A 22439-nucleotide genomic window follows, 5' to 3' on the forward strand; every position below is an offset into this window, starting at 1 on the left:
TGTTTTGTGTCTCACTTACATTACTAATACATAGAATTTTCTTCATAATTCATATACATACACGTGTATATTATATATTTCTCTTTCTATATAACATAATAGTAAGTATATAGCGTATAGTTTATATATTTTTCTTCTGCCTTCTTTTATTTTTAATGGTACTTCATGTTTTTTTTTTCGCTAATTTCATTCTATTCAATATCGCTCTTTGTGATTGGTAATGGTATTTGCAAGTTATACAATACAATACAATACAATAATTTTAATTATAAGAAATAGTACAGTACAATAATAATAATAATATTGTACAGTATTTATTATTATTTTTTTGCTTTTATTTATTTTCTAACTTCAACGCATTGCAATCATTGCATTTATTTTAAATTTTTTCTCTGCCAGCATTTTTCATATTTTAAATTTATAATATAATATAATCATAATAGTATTTTAATTGTATTTAATTAATTAATTTATAATTTGAAACTGAGTTTTTCCTTTTTATTTTTATTTTTTCCGGTGAATGTCATTCACAACTTGCACTACACGCTCCGTGTCCCTCAAAAAGGAAGGCAGCTAAATTTTCTACCCCAGCTAAGCTTTTGTTTCTACCCTCCAAATCCCCCCTCCCTCTTTCCCCCAACAAACCACTTAGTCAACCATTTTGTCTTTTTCTTTTTGTATTTTTACTCCCCCTACCCAATCGCTTTTACAAATTGATTGGTTATGCTTTACTTGTTGGATGGCATCATACTCCATTGCAGCAGCAACACCAGCTGTGCTGCTCTCTGCTGCTCTGCTAGGTTTGGATTGTTAGGGTTCTATACACATTGTTGTTGCTCACGGCTGCCCGCTACATTAGCCATCTTATAACACACCAAATGGATCGAGTGGCGCCCCCTTATTTCCGCCGTTGGGTTGCTGATGGAGTGATTGCGGTTGCATTGTTATCGCACTACTGTGCAGTGTGGGCGGCGCCGCTGTCATCATCGTCGGTTGTACGCCAGTCAAAGGGGCTTGACCCAGCATAGGTTGTCCCATCACCGGCATTCCCTGCTGCAAATTATTGATTACGTCCGTGGATATCGATGGAGCGATACATAGCGTTGGAAATGAAATAATCAGTAGCGTTAATCGTTTGTATATTTTGTCGTCGATCGTTGAGTATCGATGCAGACATTCAGGTGCGTTACAATTAACCGTAATTCAGCACCGTAATTGTGGTCGAAATCCGATGGAAAATATTGAAGGTCAACATGTAGCATTCCACATAAAATGGATAATGAAGTTTCGAGTATGCCATCAGCGTAACAAAGTTGAAGATCCACAGCAATCAACAACGACGATCAGCCAAAAAATCATCATATTCCAACGTTTTCATCAGAACATAGCGCAGAATAAGAAACAAAAAAAAAATATGAAAGAAAAAATAGTTATTAGTAAAATTTTTGAGTTATTGTGTTTATAATTAATCAACAATTTCGCTAAAAAGGATAATCGAAAGGAGCGCATGCATCGAAAGAAGACAAATCCGTATCGTTTTCGCGTACAGAAAAAGGGTAACACTGTCAGAACTACGTTCAAATAGTGGGGCATCAAACAGAGCAAGAAGTCAGAACAGAACAGAACGCAAGAAAATCGAGAATATTTAGAAGAACCAAAAACTTCAGGGTTAGGGCAACCAAAATGCGTTGGTGAAAAAAAAGCATTAAATCAAATTAAAGCGCAAACGAAGAAGATACGTTAGAATCGTATGCAACTAATTGAATGGAAATCTAATACTCAAAGAAAAAAACACACACAACTTTTTTATGTAAATGTAAAATGCTGCAAAACGCTGCGTATCTATACTAAAGAATTGAATACTGAGTTCATTACAAGGGGGTTAGTACTTATAGCAGTTGTTTCAACTCTTTTTACTTAACTAATTTTCGCTAATCGAAACCAAATTAGAAGGAAAAAATATATAAATGACATAAAAGGAGTTAAGAAAATAATACAAATTGAACTTTTACATAACAATGTTTAACTAAAATAGATGCATAATAGTTATTAACAAAAAGGAAATGTTAAAATAATAATTTAAATAAAAAATCAATTCAAATGTTTTATAGAAATTTTATGAAATGTTTCGAGGAGCTAGATTTTGAGGTTTACAAACAGCAATAGGGTTTGAAAGCGTGGTGAAAGAAGATAGAAATTCACTACTGTTTACTTAGTTTACCTACAAAACCTAGTGCCTAAAGATATGCTACATAATCAACCAACTGGTTACAAAACGCAAGGAACGCAACGGAATTTGCCCCACTTCTCAAATATCACATTACAAAACTAATTGAAGTTAAATGTAGTATAAGTTTGTAGCCCCGCTCGTCTCGTAAGAAAGAAAAATATTTAAAAAAGAAAACTTTCAAACTCTTAGGCATTGTTTACAAGAAAGTTGACATTTAAATAAAACGATGAAGAGTATTCCTTCTTCTGGATAAAAAGGGTGAAAATTTAAATGAATCAGACTTGCACGTAGGCGGGTCGTTTATTTGTACCAAGGTAAAATGATCAACTTCATATTTTGCGTAGTTTATGTTAGATTTATCTATGTATATGTACTAGATTACATAAAAGACAATGGAATCGCGCAATCTCATGGCCCCGAGGCCAAAGGGGTTTCTTTTTCAAAGGCTTTGTCAATAGGCGACTGCAGTCCCTAGGTGAGCATTGAAAGAGAAGTTTCGAAAATATTACGAAGCAATCCGGTGAAGGTACGTGGGGATCCAAAAAAATCATTTTATGTTAAAAAAAATCAGCTGGGGTTTATAAGCTGCTAAGAGCTAAGAATTTTCTCTGTTGTGGGGAATGTTGAAATCTTTACAAACGTCATATTTAAGTTTCCCCGATTAGAGACGGGCAAAGCAACAATATATTATGACAACCAGGCGGCGCTACTGCCAATAGCGTTACCCGTTACCAAAACCAAGCCAGTTAGGGAATACAAAGTGATACTGTGCTGTCTCTCAGTCAACTACCGTCTCTCTTGTCAGGTTTCCCGGATAAAGAAACCTAGAACGCAATGAGAGGTCGGATGAGTTGCCGAAGTCAGGAGCCGGTTTGGATGAAACCGAAGCGCTAGCACTGGGTTGCCCGCTTGGAATAGTCCAAAAAGAGATTGCAGGTGGTCAAATATACAGACTTGTAAAATATCGGGAAAACTATGGCCTGACTACAACGACACGAAGACCTTGGAAATGCCCTTAAGCAAACATGCTGCAAAAATAGGTCCACTAGACTATAGCGAAGAAAGTGTCCAGCATTTCCTTTCTGAATGTCCAGGTCTTTCGAATATTAGACACAAAATATTAGGAAAACACCTGGTAGCACAGATAAATGACCCATTAGGGGCTACCATAGCGAGGCAGATAGATTAGAGAACCCAAATGGGTGGACCTAGCAACATAGAATGTGCATAGGCAAAATATCCCCTGCCTCGGAGTTCGTCCGTTGACTCTCCATTTTAGTACAGATATAGTAGTTTCTTTTTGCAGTGACCCATGGGAAAATAAGGAAGGGAGCAAGAGTCAAAGTCTTGAAAGACCTATACCATCATTTTAACAAACATGAACGTAGTGAATTCATCGCTTTTTTCGTTCAGCCTTTAGCATCCTCTTAAAAATTAAAAGCTGTTGATGCATAAAAAGAGGTAATCTTTTTAAATTCTCCAATGAATTTGGTGTTTCTGAAGCAAAAAAATTTGGATGTGATGAGATGAGGACATAGAACGCCCAGAGCCTGAAAAAATCTGTTTACTGGTATTGAAAGTATGCCAAAATATCTTAAGTACACGACAAGGGTTAACAGTGATATTTTCTGTGTAAGAAGTACACTTATAAATACTAATTTACAAGTCAGTTAAGACAAATATATAGGAAAGGATAGTTGAGGCAGGAATACTTAGAGAAGAGGTTACAAATGTTCAAATCATTTCCCAATAAGAAAAGTGATTGTTTTTTGACCGTTCATATGGATGACCAACATATTCGAGGTCTCTATAAACGCTTAGAGAAGATTCCGAGCGTTCTGGTGTTAAACAAAAAAAGGGCGATATTTGTAAGTGATCTGCATAGTTATAAACAAGAGAGCTTAAATGATGCTGTGTTTGTCTTCATATCACTTTCATCCTGAAACCACTATACATATGTATATTAGACGGTACCACGTTACACCCGAACAAATAAAATTCGCCGTTCGCCCAGAGTCTCAGGTATTTTTGCCAAGCAATTCGGATTTTTTTTTTTTGCTAAACTTAGGGGTTGTCTCTTTAGATTTTCAGTGACACCTTTTTACATACATACGGTAATAAAATTTGTAAAAGCTTTTATTAAGTTTCACCTATGCTTAATCAAATCTTATAATCAATTTTTAGCAACTTCCCGATGAGCTATAAAAGATGCAATTAACCCGCTAGAAGGCGCAGGAGTCAAGATATTCGGAACACTTTGACGACTGCAACTTCACGACGTAACGACAGCGGCATCATTTTGTCGACAAATGTCGCCTTGAAGCGAGCTTCTTAAACATTTTGAAGACCTCAGCGACATAGCAAACAGCTGATTTTAAAGTTTGACATTTTGGTATATTTATTTCACAAATTGTGGATTTTTATTTAAGTAAATAAGAAAAACATGAACAATCAAGAATATGTGATTAATTTTGCGTCAATTTAATTTTGCAGCACTACATCTACTCATTGTCGCCGGCAAAATTAGAAATAGATTTAATTTGGCGACGTCGACAATTGCAGTCCTGCAGCCAAGATGTCGTGCTGTCGTCAAAATAATTGTGTCCGTAAGAACGTGTGTATTTAAAATTTGACAGATGCTGCTTGTCGCTTGCTGTCGTCAAAGTGTTCCGAGCTTTATGGTTTGATTTGTTTTATATTTAGGTGGCACTAGGCCCGATTTTTCTTTCTTAAATACCACTAATAAAAGCTTGTCTTAAAACTTTCTTTAAATTACTTGTTTTTTAAACAGTTCTACTCGAATAATCCAAGCAAAAGTTTCGTGATTTTTGGCGTGCTTTAATTTAATGACATTAGGGTGGGAGGAACTGAGATATGGTGTGTAAGTACTAGAACGTGGTATTTGAGCTCAATGAACTTTGGAAGCAGAAAAATTTTCGAGACAAGAAGATCGATATATCACACTTTAAGATCCGACTGTGAAGGCCGAAGATATGAAAAACGTTCGGCAAAAAAAAATGGAAATTGCCTTGTTAAAATATTTTAGACTCAGGAGAGTACAGCAAATTTTTTTCGGGTGCGGTCTAATGTACATATTCTCAGAAAAATATAAAATTTAAATAATATTTTATTTAATATAGTATTGCTTTTATTTTTTCAGACACCCGAATCTGAGTAACGAAACGGACTGTTGGTGCAGAGATTCGAAGAAACTGAGTCGGTGCAAAACGTGACAAGACACGTGCGTCTTCGTACAGAACGTTCGGCCGAAAATATTGTGGTTATTTGAAAACGATGGCGATAATGCTGTTACGGTAAATGGTGAAAGTTATCTTGACACGGTAACAAACTTTTTAAGGCCTTAATTAGATGACATGGACTTCGACAATATTTACTTTCAAGAGGATGGTGCCACTTGCCATACAGCGCATGAAACAATGGCCCTATTACGAACGAAGTACCCATTACGCATTATCTTACGAAACCGCCGGCCAAATGGCGGCCGAGAACTTGCAATTTGACACCTTTGGACTTCTTTCTCTGGGGCTAAGTGAAAAGTATGCCAATACGCCTGAGACGATTCCCGATTCGCGTAATAAATTATACTTATAAAGCACGAACTATGCCAAAAATGCATGGGTAATTTTGATATACGCATCCTGTCTTGCCAGAGGAGTCGTGTTTCGTCCATAAATTCCATAGGCTAAAAAAACACGATGAAAAAAAAAAAAAAAAAAATTCAAAAATTTTGGAAAATCTGCGGTCTTATTGAATCACCCTGTACAATCAACCAAGCGAACTATTTCTTATTTAGAAACTACAAAGATTAGATAGTTAAAATCGTGAAGGTATAGACAGATGGTTAGTAGCAGTTAGATAGGGAGCATGCTTTCAAAATGGGTACAGGCGTTGTGAGATTACGATAGGTAGGGGCAAACAAACCGACTACCAAATTCAATCTCATAGTTGTAGTATAGTTGTATAGCAAACGCAAATGAGGTTATGTCAATATATTATGAGCGGCAAAATAAATTTGGTAAAATGATGCAAATAGAAAACCAATCAAAGAGATAACGAAAAATTCCAAGTATTAAAAAAAACTCCAAATTAAAAAAAAAAAACATAAAACTAATTCAAATTCAAATTTAAATTTAAATAATAAAAAAATTAAAAACATAAGAAACTGCTTACCTGCATATAATTTGGTATAACAGGATAACTAGCGTGTATATACGGATGGTTTTGGATTGTGATTGGCGCAGGACTTACTGTCATGCCATGTGCCTAAGATAACACGGTAGTAGTAGTAGTAGTAGTAGTAGAAGTAGTAGTGGTGGTGGTGGTGGTGGTTGTGATAATAGTAGTAGTAGTAGTAGTAGTAGTGGTGGTACGATTAATTAAGGTAGTACATACACACACACATAGATTCATTCGTTTCGAGATATCGTGAAAATCGCACGAGAATCAAATCGGCAATGAATGGTAAATGGAATTCGTTTGATTTTAATTGATTAATTGAATTCAGTTATTTTTAATTTTTAATTAATTAAGGTAATGAATGTAGTGAGCAGAATTAAGAGCGTATAGGAATTTCATTAATGTTTGTATATTTGTAATTTTTTGTGGAATTTTATTATGAAAATATTTTTGTTTTGGTATTTTTTTTTTTATATTATATTATGTTTGTAAAAATGTATGTGAGTTGACCGTTAAGAATTGCGCAATTGGCGAGTTGATTGAGTACATAAATTCGTGTGTATGTTGTTAAACGAATGAACGCATCGAATGAGTGGATAAAATTAGGGCATATGTAAAGAAAAGATAAAAAAGAGATGAAATAATAAATTAATAACAAATTTAAATAAAAATAATCTTATAAAAATATTTGAAAAGGAGATATGCATTAAATTGCTATACATAGCTAAATAATAAAAATAAATGTTCACAAAAGTGCAGTAAAAAAAAAAAAAAAAAAAAGAGGAGAGTGTAAGAAATTTAGAAAACAATTAGCGAAAATTTTTTTATTTTTTTATTTTATTGCAGCAAAAATCTGGCTTTGTGTTGGTACTCTGCTGTGATTTCTTACAAGAAGCTAGCTGAACATGTTGTTGTGGAAGTCGTGGTGGTCGTTGAGAGGTAAAAGTTCTTGTGTTCAAATATGTACATAAGTATGTATGTTTGTATGTACATGGAAAAAATTTGTGCGCTTGTTGATTTGTTGTTTTATCTCTTTATTTATTAAGTGCAATAGATATGTATGTACTTGTATTGAAACACACATTTTTATAGAGAAAAAACGAAAAAATAATAAAAGCCTAAAATGCAAGGTTTATAATAAAAATAATAATTTAATTGTTAAAATTGTATTTCTATTTTACTTTAAAATTTAATCGATATTTTTGAATTTCTATTTTTTAGATAAATTTTGTTTCGATTTACATTTTTCCGATTATATTGCAGCCGTTATTTTCAGATTTAAATTTTTAGATAATAAATGATTTAAATCGGTCATAAAAACGCAGTCTTCATTATATCGGTTTAAAATTATCGAAAAAATAAAAATCCAGAATACAGATTATTGTTAATCGAAGAAACATATCACAAAATAACTATTAAATTTTAAAATCAAAAAAAATATATATATACAAATCAGTGACTAAAAAACTTCTGAAACCGATGAATTTATCGTTTTTTAATTAAAGCAATATTTTTACTTCAAATAAGATGCCTCATATCTCACAGAAACCTTGAAAAAACTTTGATGAAACACTTTCCCTACCTTGTGAATGCCGGAAAAATATTCAAACGAGAAAGGGGAAGGCCTCGTATGCCAAAGACGAAGAAGAATAAGAGAATGAAAACATTGGTGGTAGCGTATTCATAAAAATAATTTGCTAGGCGTTTTTGGTGCTGACTAATGGTGATTCCGTTTTTTCCAAAAAATGTTGCCCTTCCCCGGTGCAAAATGTGTTTGATATTACACTCAACCCAGTAAAAAGTCATGTTTTTGCCTTTTTGTCCTTGTCTAGCTAACGCATTTCATAACATTGTCGTTTTAAATAACCATCTGATTTTCAGACAGAGAATGTGCCTTTTTTGCCTTTAAGAAACGAATACGAAATTTTCTCATCCTTTGCCTTCAATTTAGAATCGAACACAAAAAAAGGGGCAATCAAAAGGCGACATTTTTTCTTAGAAAAAAATATAAAATTTTTCAAGGGAAACTTATTATTTTTTAATTTAAAGTCAAAACTTCTAATTGATGGGCACAAAAATATTTATTTCTTTCATTTACACTCACCGCAAAAAGTATTGACACAGATATTTTTTTACAATATATGCAAAAATTTTTATTTTTCTTGCAAATGTTTTATAAGGCTCATACTACAACCAAAAAACATAAAAATATAATATCTAAACTTGTGTAAAACTCAGAAAAATACAATAAATTTTCATGCAAAATTTCAACTTTTTAATCAAATGTTTTAGAATTTGTTTGAGTATGCAGTTTTAGTAAAAAAAAAGTTCATGTATGAAGTTACGTTGATTTTTGAGAATTTTTTTCGTTGAGGACGTTTTCCATACACAGTTGGATTTTTTTTATTGAAAAAAAAAATCCAAAAATCAACGGTAAGTCCTTGCAACCGAAAACTTGCACTTTATTTAAAAAAAAATTATTGGCTACAAAACTGCATACTCAAAAAAAAATTCTAAAAAACTGATAAAAAGGTTAAAAATTTGCATGCAAATTTATTGAATTTTCCTGAATTTTGCAGAAAGTTTAGAAATTACATGTTTATGTTTATTGTTGTAATGTGAACCGTGTTTTTATAAAAATTTGGCGGAATAAATTAAAGTAAAAATGGTTTCATATATCGTGGAAAATTCCCTGTGACTATACTTATTTCCGTGAGTGTATGTATGTAGGATTTTTAATGCAAGATAAAAAATAAGCGTAAAGTTTTTGTTTCAAGTGATAATCATCCAAAACCGACGATGTGATTGACGATAAAGCAAAGGAAATATCCAAAAACAGATTTTTAGTAAAAAATTAGCAAATCAAAAAAAAAATCGTTAAAAGTTCACAATTGAATGGAAACTATTGAAAAAAATAAATGCATACATACATATACATTAAAAAAACCATAGCATAGTTCAAAAGAGGCACTCAAAAACCAAAGGAGAATGCTTAAAAATTTTCACAAAAAATACAAGCAAAAAAGGTAAAGTATGTTGACAAACGAAAATTTAATGGTAAAAAAATTTTCAATTTGTATCCTGCTAATTCGTCTTCTTGTAAACTTATATATTTGGATACATATTTTTGCAGTATATTTGTTGTTTTTGACATTACAACAAATATTCATTTTGGCACAAATTTATTCGCTTTTGGAAATTAGTCGTTTTTTATTTGTTTGTATATTCTTTGGAGTTTTCGATTAATTTATAGTAGGTACGTAACTATGTATATTCTTATTGGGTGATAAAAATACTATACAAATTTATATCGTATTTATATTTCAAGTACGAATTGTACAAGAAGTAGTAATAGTAGTGGTAGTAGTAGTAGTGGTGGTTGTAGTAGTAGTAGTAGAGTAGTAGTACTAGGTAGTACATTTTTATCTGAGCTAGTAAATTTGAAATAAAAGATTTTGCTTTGCTTTTTTTTTTTTAGTAGTGTAGTAGAAGCGATTGAGACTCACCATTGGACGATAGCCAGCACCAGTTGTAGCCGCCATTGGTTGAGGTGTCCAATTAGCACCGGGTTTCGCTGTGTTTTTCGGTGAATTCCATTGCACAGGTCTATACGGTAGTAGTAGTAGTAGTAAGTAGTAAATTTGGTATATGATATTATGATAAAATGAATTAATTTTAATGTATTGTGTAATGTTATACTTTTTTATTTGATGGATGTGTGTATGTGATATTACGTGATTGAAGAAAACTTTCTGAAAATACCAGAAATACTTTATTTTTTATTTTTTATAAGATTTTCTTCCCCGCCTTCCATTCGATAAAATCGATTATCAATCCTGTGTAGAGCTTTGCTTTTAACCCTGAAGAGCAAAATGGAATATTCCAAGTCAAAAATCTTCCATTTTCCCAAAAAGAGGTATAGCAACGATAGGTGGCAAGTGATGGCATTTAGGTGAAAAAAAATAAAAAATAAATACATATATATTTATTTAAATTAGATGTTAATGCCGGTATCCAATTCTTTTTTTTTGTTATACCGATGCGATTACCAGACAACACACGATTTAGATGGCCCATCGCACGGGTCCATATCTGGCGAATGTGCTGTATGAGGCACACCTCTGGCTTGAAAACGAAGGTTCTTTTGAGGCACAAATAAATATATTCGTTTAAAATAAATACCATTGAATTCGGTAAAGTAATTTGGGAGTTTTCATAAAAGCGTATTCGGTAGTATAACTGCATTAGCGGAAGAAAGCTGACTATGTAAAATTCACATTAATTTTTTATAAATGCATGTGAGCATATTATAAAAACAGTTTGAAATTCCACATATCGATGGGCCTCTGCAATAACAACTCTACTCAAATAATAACAAACTTTCACTAGAGCCAAATTAAAAATTTGCATGTCTTGGAATGTAATGACTGAATTACCTCCAGACAAAATCAAAATTTCAAATTTTGTGGGAAAACGCATACAAACCTTGATCAGTTCATACAATTGGTATACCAAAAGAGACATAGAAAGACACATATCTTTGATATTTTTGTGAAGTTTGCTCATTTGTTAGGCTGAGCATATTCTCCTTATCACGCTTATTAATTGTATGTTCAAATCTTCGAAAACGTAAATTTTGAATTACATCCCTATATTATACTAGACGTGCGATATGTCGATGCTCCACAGAAAAATATGATTTTTTATCATCGTAATTCGCTATACAGATAATTTACGTACATGAAATTTTGAGTTAAGTCATTATTGCAGATAATTCATTATAGATAAGCATTTCTGGTATTTTCAAATTCAAGCAATTTTTGTAAATCAAATGAATGTTTCTGTATTTTTTTTTTGCAAGATTTTTTATCTTGTTTACTATGTATACTTCAAAATGATTTTGTGCATTTTCACCTAGTTTTAAATGTGTTTATAATTTAATGACTTAGTTGCTTATGTTAGGTTAGGTGTTCAAAACTTTTTCGAAATATTTTTGTTTAACTTTCTGAGTTGCATTATTTTTACTAAATTGCTTGTGGTTTGTTGTTCTTTTCATTAAATTTAATTCATTGATTTTTAATTTAATTCTTTCTTGTTGTTTACTACTCACTTTGCACTGCTCGATTTATTTATATTCAGATTATCTACAAGTGACATTAGTGAACTATCCAAATCGCCGGTGAGTATTTTTCCAGTGCTAGCAGGTTGCATTTGCTGTTGTTGTTGCAGTTGCAGTTGTTGTTGCTGCTGTTGGGTGAGTAGTTGCTGTTGCTGGCTGCCGACCATACCCAGAGCACCTGTAGTGACAATATTTGTTTGATTGGCTGCGGCTGGATGTGTGGATGTGATGCCCGGCTTGAGTACATCACCCAGAGCATCGAAGCCTTGATTTTTTTTTTTTTTTTTATAAATCGCATTTTTTTGTTTTTGTTGTTTAAGCACACATTTAATTGATATTACATAAGGAATTGATGGATTAGTCGGAGGTGTTGGTTGTGACGCAGTACAAATGTGCAAATGTTCACCATATACCGTTGTATGATAGTTTTGAATTTTTTTTTTATTTTTTTTTTTTGAATTGGTTGGACGATTACAATTAGTGAACCCAAAATGTGTGTAATGTTTGGTAAGCCATATTTTTGAGGTGTAAATGAAAATACCCGAAACACAGACAAATGAGTTTTGGTTTTGGATGATGCGAGTATGTTTGTACACATTTTTGTATTGTTTTTTTTTTTTTACATAAAAAAGCAGTGTTTTACAAAGTTAGTTGGGATTTTATTCACCACACCAAAATATTTAAAATTTTTTTGTAATTTATGATTGCGCGATTTTTGTTTAATGTTTTTATATTTAACACGAGGCGTTTACCAAATTTTTTTATAGTAGTTATATTTAATACATTTGTTTATATGTATATATATATACATATATATTTGTATGTGCCACCATTTTCCATTTTTATGATTTTTTATTTATTTGCCGTTATATTATGATACAAAATATGTTTTGTGAGTTTACATAAAACAGACAAACATAAAAAAGAGAAAGAGAAAAAAATACATTTACAAAATAAATAAATATGACGATTTCTGTGTTAAATATACTATGTATAAATATATTTTTTAAGAAAAAAAAATTTTGAAATATTTGTTTATTATTATTATTATTATTTGGCGAGAGAAGTAAGTCGAGGAAAACGAGGTGAGCGATAATTGCAGTTAAAGTAAAACATGTATACAAAATTAATTTCGAAAGAAAAACACAAAAACCCAAAGAAAAACACAGATTGGATTATATTTATAATGTAAGTAGTACAGAGTATGTACATATGTATATATGTATGTGTGTTTGTTTGTATGTATGTGTGTATGCCAATTGTACTGTAAAGAGTTAGTACTAATTTTGTGAATAATGCTGAGCAGTGTAGATATATGTATGGGCTTAAATTGAAAAAAATATATATATATTAATGCGCCGTGTAAGCATTGCCATGTGTGTCCAGTGGTTTATGAGCTGCCATTTTGGGATTACTTGCTGAGTGTTTGAGAGTTTTTAGTTATCAAAAATGAGACCAAACATGCAAAATTCCACACACAATATAAGTTTGCACATATACGTATATATACTAAAAATCTAAAAGCATTTTTTTTCTCTTTAATTTAACCCTAGATACCAGAGACGCTGAAGCTTAAGCTTTAGAAATGAGTTGCTTGTGATTTAAAGAAAGTTATAAATAGAAATTATATTAAAAGAAGCAAAAATATATTAAAAATATTTTGTAATTGAAAGGTTTAATACTATTAATATAAAAATTTTAACATATTGAAGCTGAAACAGATACTTAAGCTTTAAGAACTATGTACGTACATAAAATAAGACATACGACTGCATTAAGATGTTATTTCATTTTAGTAAATTTAAAAAATATATTTTCATATAACTAAGTACATACAGTTATCCACATAATAATAGCAGTGGGATGTTTTACCGAAATGAATGCAGGTTAATTAACTAATTCAAAGAATGTTTATTCATTGTCACCAAATAAATACTATATTTAACTATATAAATATGGGTATAACTTATATTTTCAAAAAATGTCACTTAGACCCTTATGATTCTAACGCCTTCAATTATTGGTTAGGTATCCCTATTCGAAATCGTTTTCTATTTTCACCAAAAATATTGCTACATTTTTAATTTGTTTAACCATTTCTGTAGCTATTTTTAACCAACTTCAAAAAAAGGAGGTGGTTATCAATTAAGCATTAACCGGTTTCTATAATTCTTTTTTTAACGGAAAGGTGGCAGCTCAGAGGCGGTTCCATAATAATTTGGTTTAGATCCGCTTGGATTGGATTACAAAGAAATTAACGGTACTCTAAAATTTTTATATGAGAATAGAAGTCGGTTTCGTTTTTTGCTTGCTTGTTAAAAAAAAAAAAATATGTTTTTCTCATCCTGGAATAAATCCAGTAAAAGTGTGTATTTCATGTTACAAAAAAAAAAATATTATCGAACAAAAAAATAATGATCGAATTCAGCTGAAAAAATAAAAATTATATGTCCAATAAAATTTTATCATAATCAAAAAAATTTTTTACTTGCTAAAATTAAGTCTTTCACAAGATGCCGTAAGCATCGTATTTAAATTTGCAAAATAACGGTTAAACTTTTTATGTAAGTTTTTTATAACACGGGAATATTTTTAAGTTGATCAAAAATATATAACTACCGCTAATTACCTCCTACGAATCCTCTTAAAGCATTTAAGCCATTATTTTACATTAAAATAATTTACGACATTAACACGCTTGGGACATCTTGTGAATCCACCTATTGTTTTCTGTCTCTTTAACATTCAATTTTTCGATCTCTAAAGAAATGCCCCATTTTTACATTTGTGACTAGTATAAACATAGTATAAGCGCTTATTTCTCTATGAACTACTGATAACTTTACGAACTTTAAATAGTAGTGAAGTATGTACTAATAAAACTACTTTACATATTTCACGGTATGTACTAACTTAGTTATATATCTAATTAAAATGGTGATATTTATGTAAATCCAAACAAAAACAATTGCGTACAATTACGACACGTTCACACATACCTAGTGTTTTTCCAATGCGTTTTAGAGATAACAGAAATTCTAAAAAAATATAAAGAGCAACAAAACAAAGCAGCTACAACACAATTAAATGCATTACAGTCAAAAGTAAATCAAAATTAAAACAAAGAACAAACGCAAGTAGACGGTACTGAAAAGAAATATCGAAGAACTTGTATATAATTGCAGAAAAACCACAAGGAGCAAAACCAATGTCCGGAACCTGACACTCAGCACACATAACATTGAATTTTCTGGACGGCAGAAGTTGAACCTAAGGACTGTGCAACGCTGGCTGACTGGTCGCTTGGCTTGCTGGTTGTGCGATTTGGCATTGATTGACAGGTGAATAAACGGAAAATTGGCTCGCATCAAATACATAGCGAATAAACACACACGCACGCACTAGTAAGCAAAAGGTAGTGTGGATGGTAAAGCAAAGCACAACACAGAGAAGCAGGTGGATTAAGAAATGCATTGCAGTGACTGGGTTTGAGGTGGAGTGGAACGGCAAAGCGACGGCAGCGTGTATGCGTATGTGAGTGTGGGTGTATGGATGCCGATGGCAGTGGTTTAGAAGTGACATTTATGGTAACACTGCAGCAACAACAATAAAAAAGAAGTCGGAGCCTGAATGGCGATCTTGCGAGATTGCAGGATAATTCAGAGTAAAGATTAATTCAAAATCTTGCAGCAGGTATGTATTTCATAAATGTTGTGTGGTATCAATCAAAATTATTGACACATACTGCTATATTCAAATGACAAAGTAAGCGCAACAATGCAATGCCACGCAAACGGAGGCGCTTTTTGTAAGCCAACAGCTCAGCTTAAGCGTAAAGCATAAAAACTTTAACGCACACACACATACATACATATGCACATACCTACGTACAAATAATACAAACACGAGTACACTTTTTCAATTTTTGAACACAAGCAAACAATTCGAAACATGAAAGGTAGTAAAGGACACTGCAATAGAGGACAACACTTGCTCTCTTATTCAGTAGACAATGTTCATTTTTTTTTTTTGTATGTACATAGTATGTAGCCATGTACGCACTAATTCTACATGTACATATGTATGCTTTTTTTCTCTTCACCTGGTGGGAATTGTTGAGGCGCCGGCGCCACCGCGGCTGTCGTGTTCATAAAGAGTGTTTGCGCGGCTGGCGCTCCCTGGGGCATAAAGGTGGCAACGGCGGCACCGCCGCTAGTTGATGCTGTAGAAAATGCCGCCTGCTGTTGCTGTGGTTGTTGTGGTGCGCCAAATAATGGAGCGTCCATGGTGTCGAAGAACGGATTGGGCACTGTTGCCGCAGCAGCGGCGGCGGTCGATGAGCCAGCAGCTATGAGTGGCATTTTTGCCAAATTCCGGTTGGGATTTGAGTTATTGCAATTGCAGTCAATGGTAGTTGTTAGTTGGAAATTCATATTCGCATTAGAATTTTGATCGCACATGTTAAATTTCAAATAAGGAAAAAAAATAAATATACATACTTTCAATTACTAAATGTAACTAAAATAAATGATCAACTTAAATAAATAATTGATAATATCTGATTAATATTATATTCTTGAAGAATCCTAAAATGTGTATATACGTAATAAAAAAGAGTTTCAGTGGCCTTATAAAATAAGTCACTATGTAGGCGAAAAAAAATTATTGCTTCGTAAAGTACTTTGCTGTCCTTCGCCAACGACATTAGTTAACGTAAAATTTTAACAGCGATTTTAACTAGGGAAAAATAGAGACTTGGCACTCAGTGAGCGCCGTTTCATAAATTTTGATCGAGAAACTTCTTAGTAGCGAGACGGCCATATTAAACATATATGTACCACCACTTAAACAGACACCAAACGCTGCTTATTGCAATCATATTTCTAGGCTTTAAAAAATTAAAAAAAAAATAAATAAATAAAAACTTATATTAAAAAATATAATTATAAAATACTAATTTGCGTTAAAAATTAAATGAAATATTCTAAGAAATTCTGTTTAACACAAATTGTCTCTATGAATTACATACGAATTCGATAGAAATATTATTCACTGACTACCGATCAATTGTTTGTTTAAAAAAAAAAGGATTTGAGGTGGCGCTATTTGCAACTACCGTACACCTGTTATTTTAAACACACATTTTAAACATTAAAAAGGGACGATATACTATACTCGTATACTATTTTAGTGTATGCATATAAAAATAGCTGAAGGCCTATGAAGATATGTATGTAGACCTATACCTAAAGTAATAAGAGCGTAACTTTTTTATAACCGCAAATGATTACTGTTTGTTTAACTAAACAAAAAGTAATTACTATGTAAAAAAAACTTAAATTTTCATAATGGCAAAATGTTAAAAACTTAAAAGATAAATCTAAACAATCTTAAACGACTATTGGCATGCACACCATCTGCACTATTTCCAGTTAGGCATATCAAATTGCAAACCGTTGACATTTGTTAAATACATACTTTATATTTACAGAACACTTAATTAGTAATATACACTATTAATATGAAGTAATGCCAAATATTGAAAAATTAGTAAGAAAGAGGCACCGAAATATCTACACTAAACGTAAAGAGAGATGATCCTTTAAGAAACGATAGTTAACGAGTTTTCAGCATTTATAAAAAATTAATATTTGCACAATTTTTACACACAAAATTAGATAATGAAAAAAATATATATATTTCAACAATAACAATATGAACTGTAAAATAAATGATTAGTAGTTTGAAAACAACAAATTAGGTTCGGAGAAAGCGGTTTTTGGAAAGGAACCAACACAGGAAATTAGGTACTAAAGGATAGCTTAGCTTTCACTTGGTGCGGCCGAATGCGCGCACAAGCAGGATTACTTAGAATTTTCATTTTAGAAAGGACACACATTTCACTTACCGGCTGGTTCAGTATTACCAAAAACGGACGAGAAGTTGCTGTCCGAAACGAAAGCATTGGCAGCCGCTGATGGCGCAGCAGCACCATTGAAACCTAAGTTTGATAGAGAGAATTTTAGCATCAGTAAAATATACAAGGCATATCAATGAAATGACAATATTTATACATAATAAACTACTCAAGTGCGCTCGGGTATAAAAAAAAAACAAAATATTACACAAAAGATACGCAAGTATGTATGTACATACGTGTCAATGCACTAAAAAAATAAATCAAGAAAATATAAATATTAATCAAATTAAAAACAAACATGCTACCATTATTATGCATCCAAATATTATTGGTATTATGTGCACCACCTGTTCCCGCTGCTACGCCGCCACCAGCGCACACACCGCCAACGGGCGCATCAAACATATCAGCAAATGGATTGCCCAGCTGTAGTAAATCATCGGATGCCTTGGTGGTGGTGCCGCCAGCAGCACCGCCACCACTACTGGCACCCGCAGTGCCGGCAGCCGTTGCCGGAGCTGCACCAAACAGATCGACTATCGGTGCACCAGCGCCACTGGCTGGCGGTGACGATAAGAATGGATTTGTTAATGCAGCACCAGCACCAGCGCCACCACCGCCTGCAGTGGGTGAAGATACTTTCGATTGCTGCAACAAGAAACGGGGGCAAATAGAGAGTAAATGTGTTTAAAGTTGAAAGGTTATCAGCAGCGAAAATGTGATAACTTACTTTGTACTGATTCATAGCCGCTTCCTCTTCGGCCAACACCTGTGCCTTTAATTGCTCATCGATGCCATTGGTGGTGTCGAATTTGCTCGATGCTGCAGCTGTACCAAAGGATGAGCTGGTGGAAGATAAGGCAGTGACAGCGGATTTAAAGTTCTTTTGATTGCTATAAAAGTGCTCAAACCAAAGTGGTGTGGTGTTTTGAATTTTTTATTTGTTGTTGTTTGTTTTTTTTTTTTTAATACGACGCGCCATTAAATTAAAAATGTACTCAGCAAATGTGGTCAATAAAAAATTATCAATCGGCAATAAAAAGGTGAAAAGAATATTTAACGAGCAATAAATAACAGCCAAATTATTTTGTACGATAACAGCGACGGCAATGGCAATACGTAAGACAGACATCATTAGCAACGGCGAAACCAACCAAGAATCAGTTAAAATATATGAAATTAAATAAGAAAACAACAAACGAAAACAGAAAATTACAAATAAAATACAAAAATAAAACTTAATTAGCAAACTTAAATAATTTATAAACTACACTACTTTTAATTAGATTCATACATAAGTGTAAATGTATGAGACAGGTATTGAAAATAATCGCGAAATGCATATTTTTCTAATATCAAAGTTTTTATTTGAAAAATTTCTGTTTATTTATTTAATTGTTATTTTGTTTTGTTTTTTTTTTACTATTAAAAATTAAACTTATTTATGGATTTTTATTTTTTCGGCCATTTTTATACGTTGTAACTGCGATCAAAATCCCAGTAGATAATTACAGGTGCTAAAAGCCCTTCCCAAAGGCCTTCATGAGAATCAAGAGGCCTTCCAATCTGCATTCCTTTCTTTTTTGTATGGAGTATATGTTTCGAAAGTCCTATTTGTTGTCCGATCTGGTTTAATTTCGGATCTTGTCGGGTATTCGCCGTCAAATTTGGCCTAAATCTGGGACATATGTGTGTAAGTTAGTTGACTGATAAGAAATCATTTCAAAACAGAGAGCGCGAGAGTTAACGGTGGAGTCGAGCTATATTGCGACACGCTGACTGCTTAAAGCTTGGGCAGAGCCAGGTTGGAACACAAAAGATGTGGCAAGTCACAGAAACCGATATTGGTTATGGACAAAAAGTTTACCACCCTCACAGAAATTCCTGGAAATCTGATTAAGAGATTTGAATCTTCACAGACGTTTACAAATTGGACAACCAAACTTCGGAGGTGATTTTCATTGTGCTTTCTCTTTGACCATAGCTCGACGTTCGAAAAAACAAGGATATTTAAAACAAACATACGGATTATCTAAGAAATGCTAACGTGGCCCAGGACTATTGGCTTATGAACGCTAGTTTAAGACACCGCATAGAGATTTATTTGGAAATTTTAAAAATGACCAAGGGATGGAATCAATTAGCCAATTGGTATGGGAATATTACAGTCTGCGAGGAATGTAATTCAATAATAAAATAAATAAATACATATATTTTTTTAATGACCAGTATGGGTATGTATTTAGAATTATTTTATTTATTTTGGGCCTATCGTTAGACCGCATTGGACTATCGAGTTAACTCTCAAGGAGCATACCATCTAACTAAAGCCATGATTTGCCTCATAGCAAAGCCATTGGCTGAAAAAAAGTTATGCATTTGCACTGTCTTGCATATTGTTGTAAAGAATCCATAATTTCTTTATTTAGAAAAAAAATTATCGCGTATGTCTACTTGCAGCTTCTTCAAGTGGTACTGAACACTTTTTAAATGATTTCTAATGCTTTATTAATACATTAATCGTCAACCTCGGTGGGCCTTCTTGACCGAGATTTTTTTTTTTATCGAAACTACCAATTTTAACATTAACGTGCTCTTATTTCATAAGGACACACTATGAAACAAACTAAAAAAACTTTGAAATTATATTCGCAATTAACACAAGTTTTCTACAAAACAACCCAGCATAATTCCGTTTTTTAGACAGCTTTAGCTGTATGTATACAAATTATACTATAAATACAGAAGTTACGTAATATGTATGTACATATCTACTTCTACAGGGTGGTCCATATATAGTTTCTTTTTTCAATTATACGTTACTAGCAGACTCGGCGAACTTCGTCCCGCCCTAAATTAATTTTTTTTTATTGAAACCTTTTTTGTCCGACATTTTCACCAACAATTCACGTTCACGATTTATCTTTATCTAAATGAAAATTATTCAAAATAATAAACATAGTTGCAAACAAAATCATTTTGAATTTCGGTGCTAATTAGCTGACCGCAGGTGTATATAGAATATGATCGAAATCCGACTATAAATACGATGTTTAGTAATAACTCGATTCCAACGCGACCTATCGGGTTCTCCCCGTAACATTTTTTGCAAATCTACTGAAATCGGACAATCCGTTCTCGAGTTATGGGCGGTCATACGTACGCAACTTAGTTTCAAATATATAGAGAAGAGATTTTGAAATATTGTAACCGAAATAGGCAACCATTTTGTTCGAAAAATCATCTTTTCTAATGAAGCGTATTTTCATCTCGACGGCTATGTCAACAAGAAAAACTGCCGCAGCTGAGGATCGGAAAGCGTGGAGCAGTGGCTCAATGGCATTTTTCTTTGGAAACGCGATTTCGCTAAATCAATAATATCCCGAAATTTTTTTTTTTATATTTTTTTGAATTCAGAAGGAAACCACTAAATGGACCATCCTTTACACTACCAACTAGAAAAATTAAAAAAAAAAAACAGACGTATTAATACACAAACAAAATGTGATGATTACAAATAATTTTCACCCCAAACGCTTAAATTAAAATTAGCTTTCCTTATATTCCCACTCTTTAACCGACTTCAAAAAAGGAGGAAGTTATCAATTCGTTGGAATATTTTTTTTTTTATATATGTTACCGCATAACTTTGGACCACGTAAACCGATTTCTATAATTCTCGGTACCTCAGAAGTGGTCCCAATACTAATTTGGTTTAGATCCGATCATTGTATCAAAATTAACGGTACTCGTAAATTTTTATATGAGAATTGAAGTCGGTTTTGTTTACTGCTTAGCAATTATTTGTAGTTTCACGCTTGCGCTACAGCAGCGTATAAAAAAAAATAAATTCCATACGTTTTTGTAAAAAATCTCAAACGAAAAAAAAATACCTTGCCGATTGAGTTGGTGTATTTGCGGCGGATACTTTACGTCCCTCCAAAGTGGCCAAATGTTGTTCTAAAGCATCCAATAGTGACTGGGAGCCTTCGTCAAATCGGGTATATCGCCCTTATCTATGCCAACATTCTGTGTCGATAAATAAACAAATTCAAATCAGAACATACTTCAGACATATTTTCTTTTCTTTTTTTTTTACTCACCTCAGCGACTTTCAAAAATTCCCCAACACGATCCATGCGCACCAAAAACTTTTTATACAAATCCAAAGCGTCGCGTGCATGCTTCTTATTCATATCGAAATATTTCTCAGCAAATTAATGATGCCATCATTGTAGCAAGCAAATAAGCGTATCAAATCGCGAAAGAGCAGCATGAAGCTAACGTTGATGACACCTGTGATTGAAATATTAAATCGAAAGAGAAATAAAAATTGGCAATCAATTCAAAAATTAATGAGTAAAATAAGCTAAAAGCGTAAAAGCAAAAGACAACACAAACCATTAGACAAGTCATTGGCCTGGCAATCGAATTCCAATAAAGCATCTAATTGTCCTTGCAGTACAGGTAATGTCTTGAGCAGCTTGTCGGCGTTCATGGTGCGTAGAGAGCCCTCCTCTTTGCTGTGAAAAGTGAGAAGAGTGATCAACTATGTAATAAAAATAATGAAACTCTTAAAGGAAATTTAGCAACTAGGCATATATTTTTCGTGAATACCCCCTCTATTACTCTATCGTGTTGCATGACAAAGCTATCTGCGCTTTTGAGCCAGCTGTCAAACACCACCCATAATCGAGTTTATTTGTGCGCATGCAATATTTTATAATTTCATTGATAAATTACTTATATCAGACTTACCCGCGCTTTACTTTGCAAAAATCAAAAGCCATTGCACGATATGAGAGCGACTTTTCATTCAAGTATTTGGCATAGCGTCGTATGAACGGCGACATATCATAGCCTGTGGTGGGGAGTAAAGAGAAGAACAAAAAGTTAATTATATTACTGTAGATTAATTACATTACAACTACACTGAACGAAAGAGAATAAAGTGAAATAAGAAAGTCAAAGAG

The 22439-nt window shown here is 32.9% G+C and overlaps 1 protein-coding gene across 1 annotated transcript in view; it reads right to left on the reverse strand.

The window, feature by feature from the left end:
- Window positions 1-474: 474 nt before the first annotated feature.
- The window catches only part of lap (phosphatidylinositol-binding clathrin assembly protein lap), a 31802-nt gene continuing 9837 nt past the window's right edge, over window positions 475-22439 (reverse strand). The window contains 14 exon segments of the mRNA XM_017624332.1: window positions 475-1053; window positions 6422-6514; window positions 9934-10033; window positions 11538-11811; window positions 15649-15894; window positions 17455-17547; window positions 17772-18114; window positions 18197-18311; window positions 21360-21447; window positions 21450-21495; window positions 21570-21679; window positions 21682-21762; window positions 21868-21989; window positions 22225-22327. Coding sequence (XP_017479821.1) covers window positions 865-1053; window positions 6422-6514; window positions 9934-10033; window positions 11538-11811; window positions 15649-15894; window positions 17455-17547; window positions 17772-18114; window positions 18197-18311; window positions 21360-21447; window positions 21450-21495; window positions 21570-21679; window positions 21682-21762; window positions 21868-21989; window positions 22225-22327 — 2003 coding nt within the window. The 3' untranslated portion in view covers window positions 475-864.

This window comes from Rhagoletis zephyria, unplaced genomic scaffold, assembly GCF_001687245.7.
Source record: "Rhagoletis zephyria isolate East Lansing unplaced genomic scaffold, Rhagoletis_zephyria_1.1 Rzeph_scaffold_03571, whole genome shotgun sequence".
Taxonomy (NCBI): Eukaryota; Metazoa; Arthropoda; class Insecta; order Diptera; family Tephritidae; genus Rhagoletis; species Rhagoletis zephyria.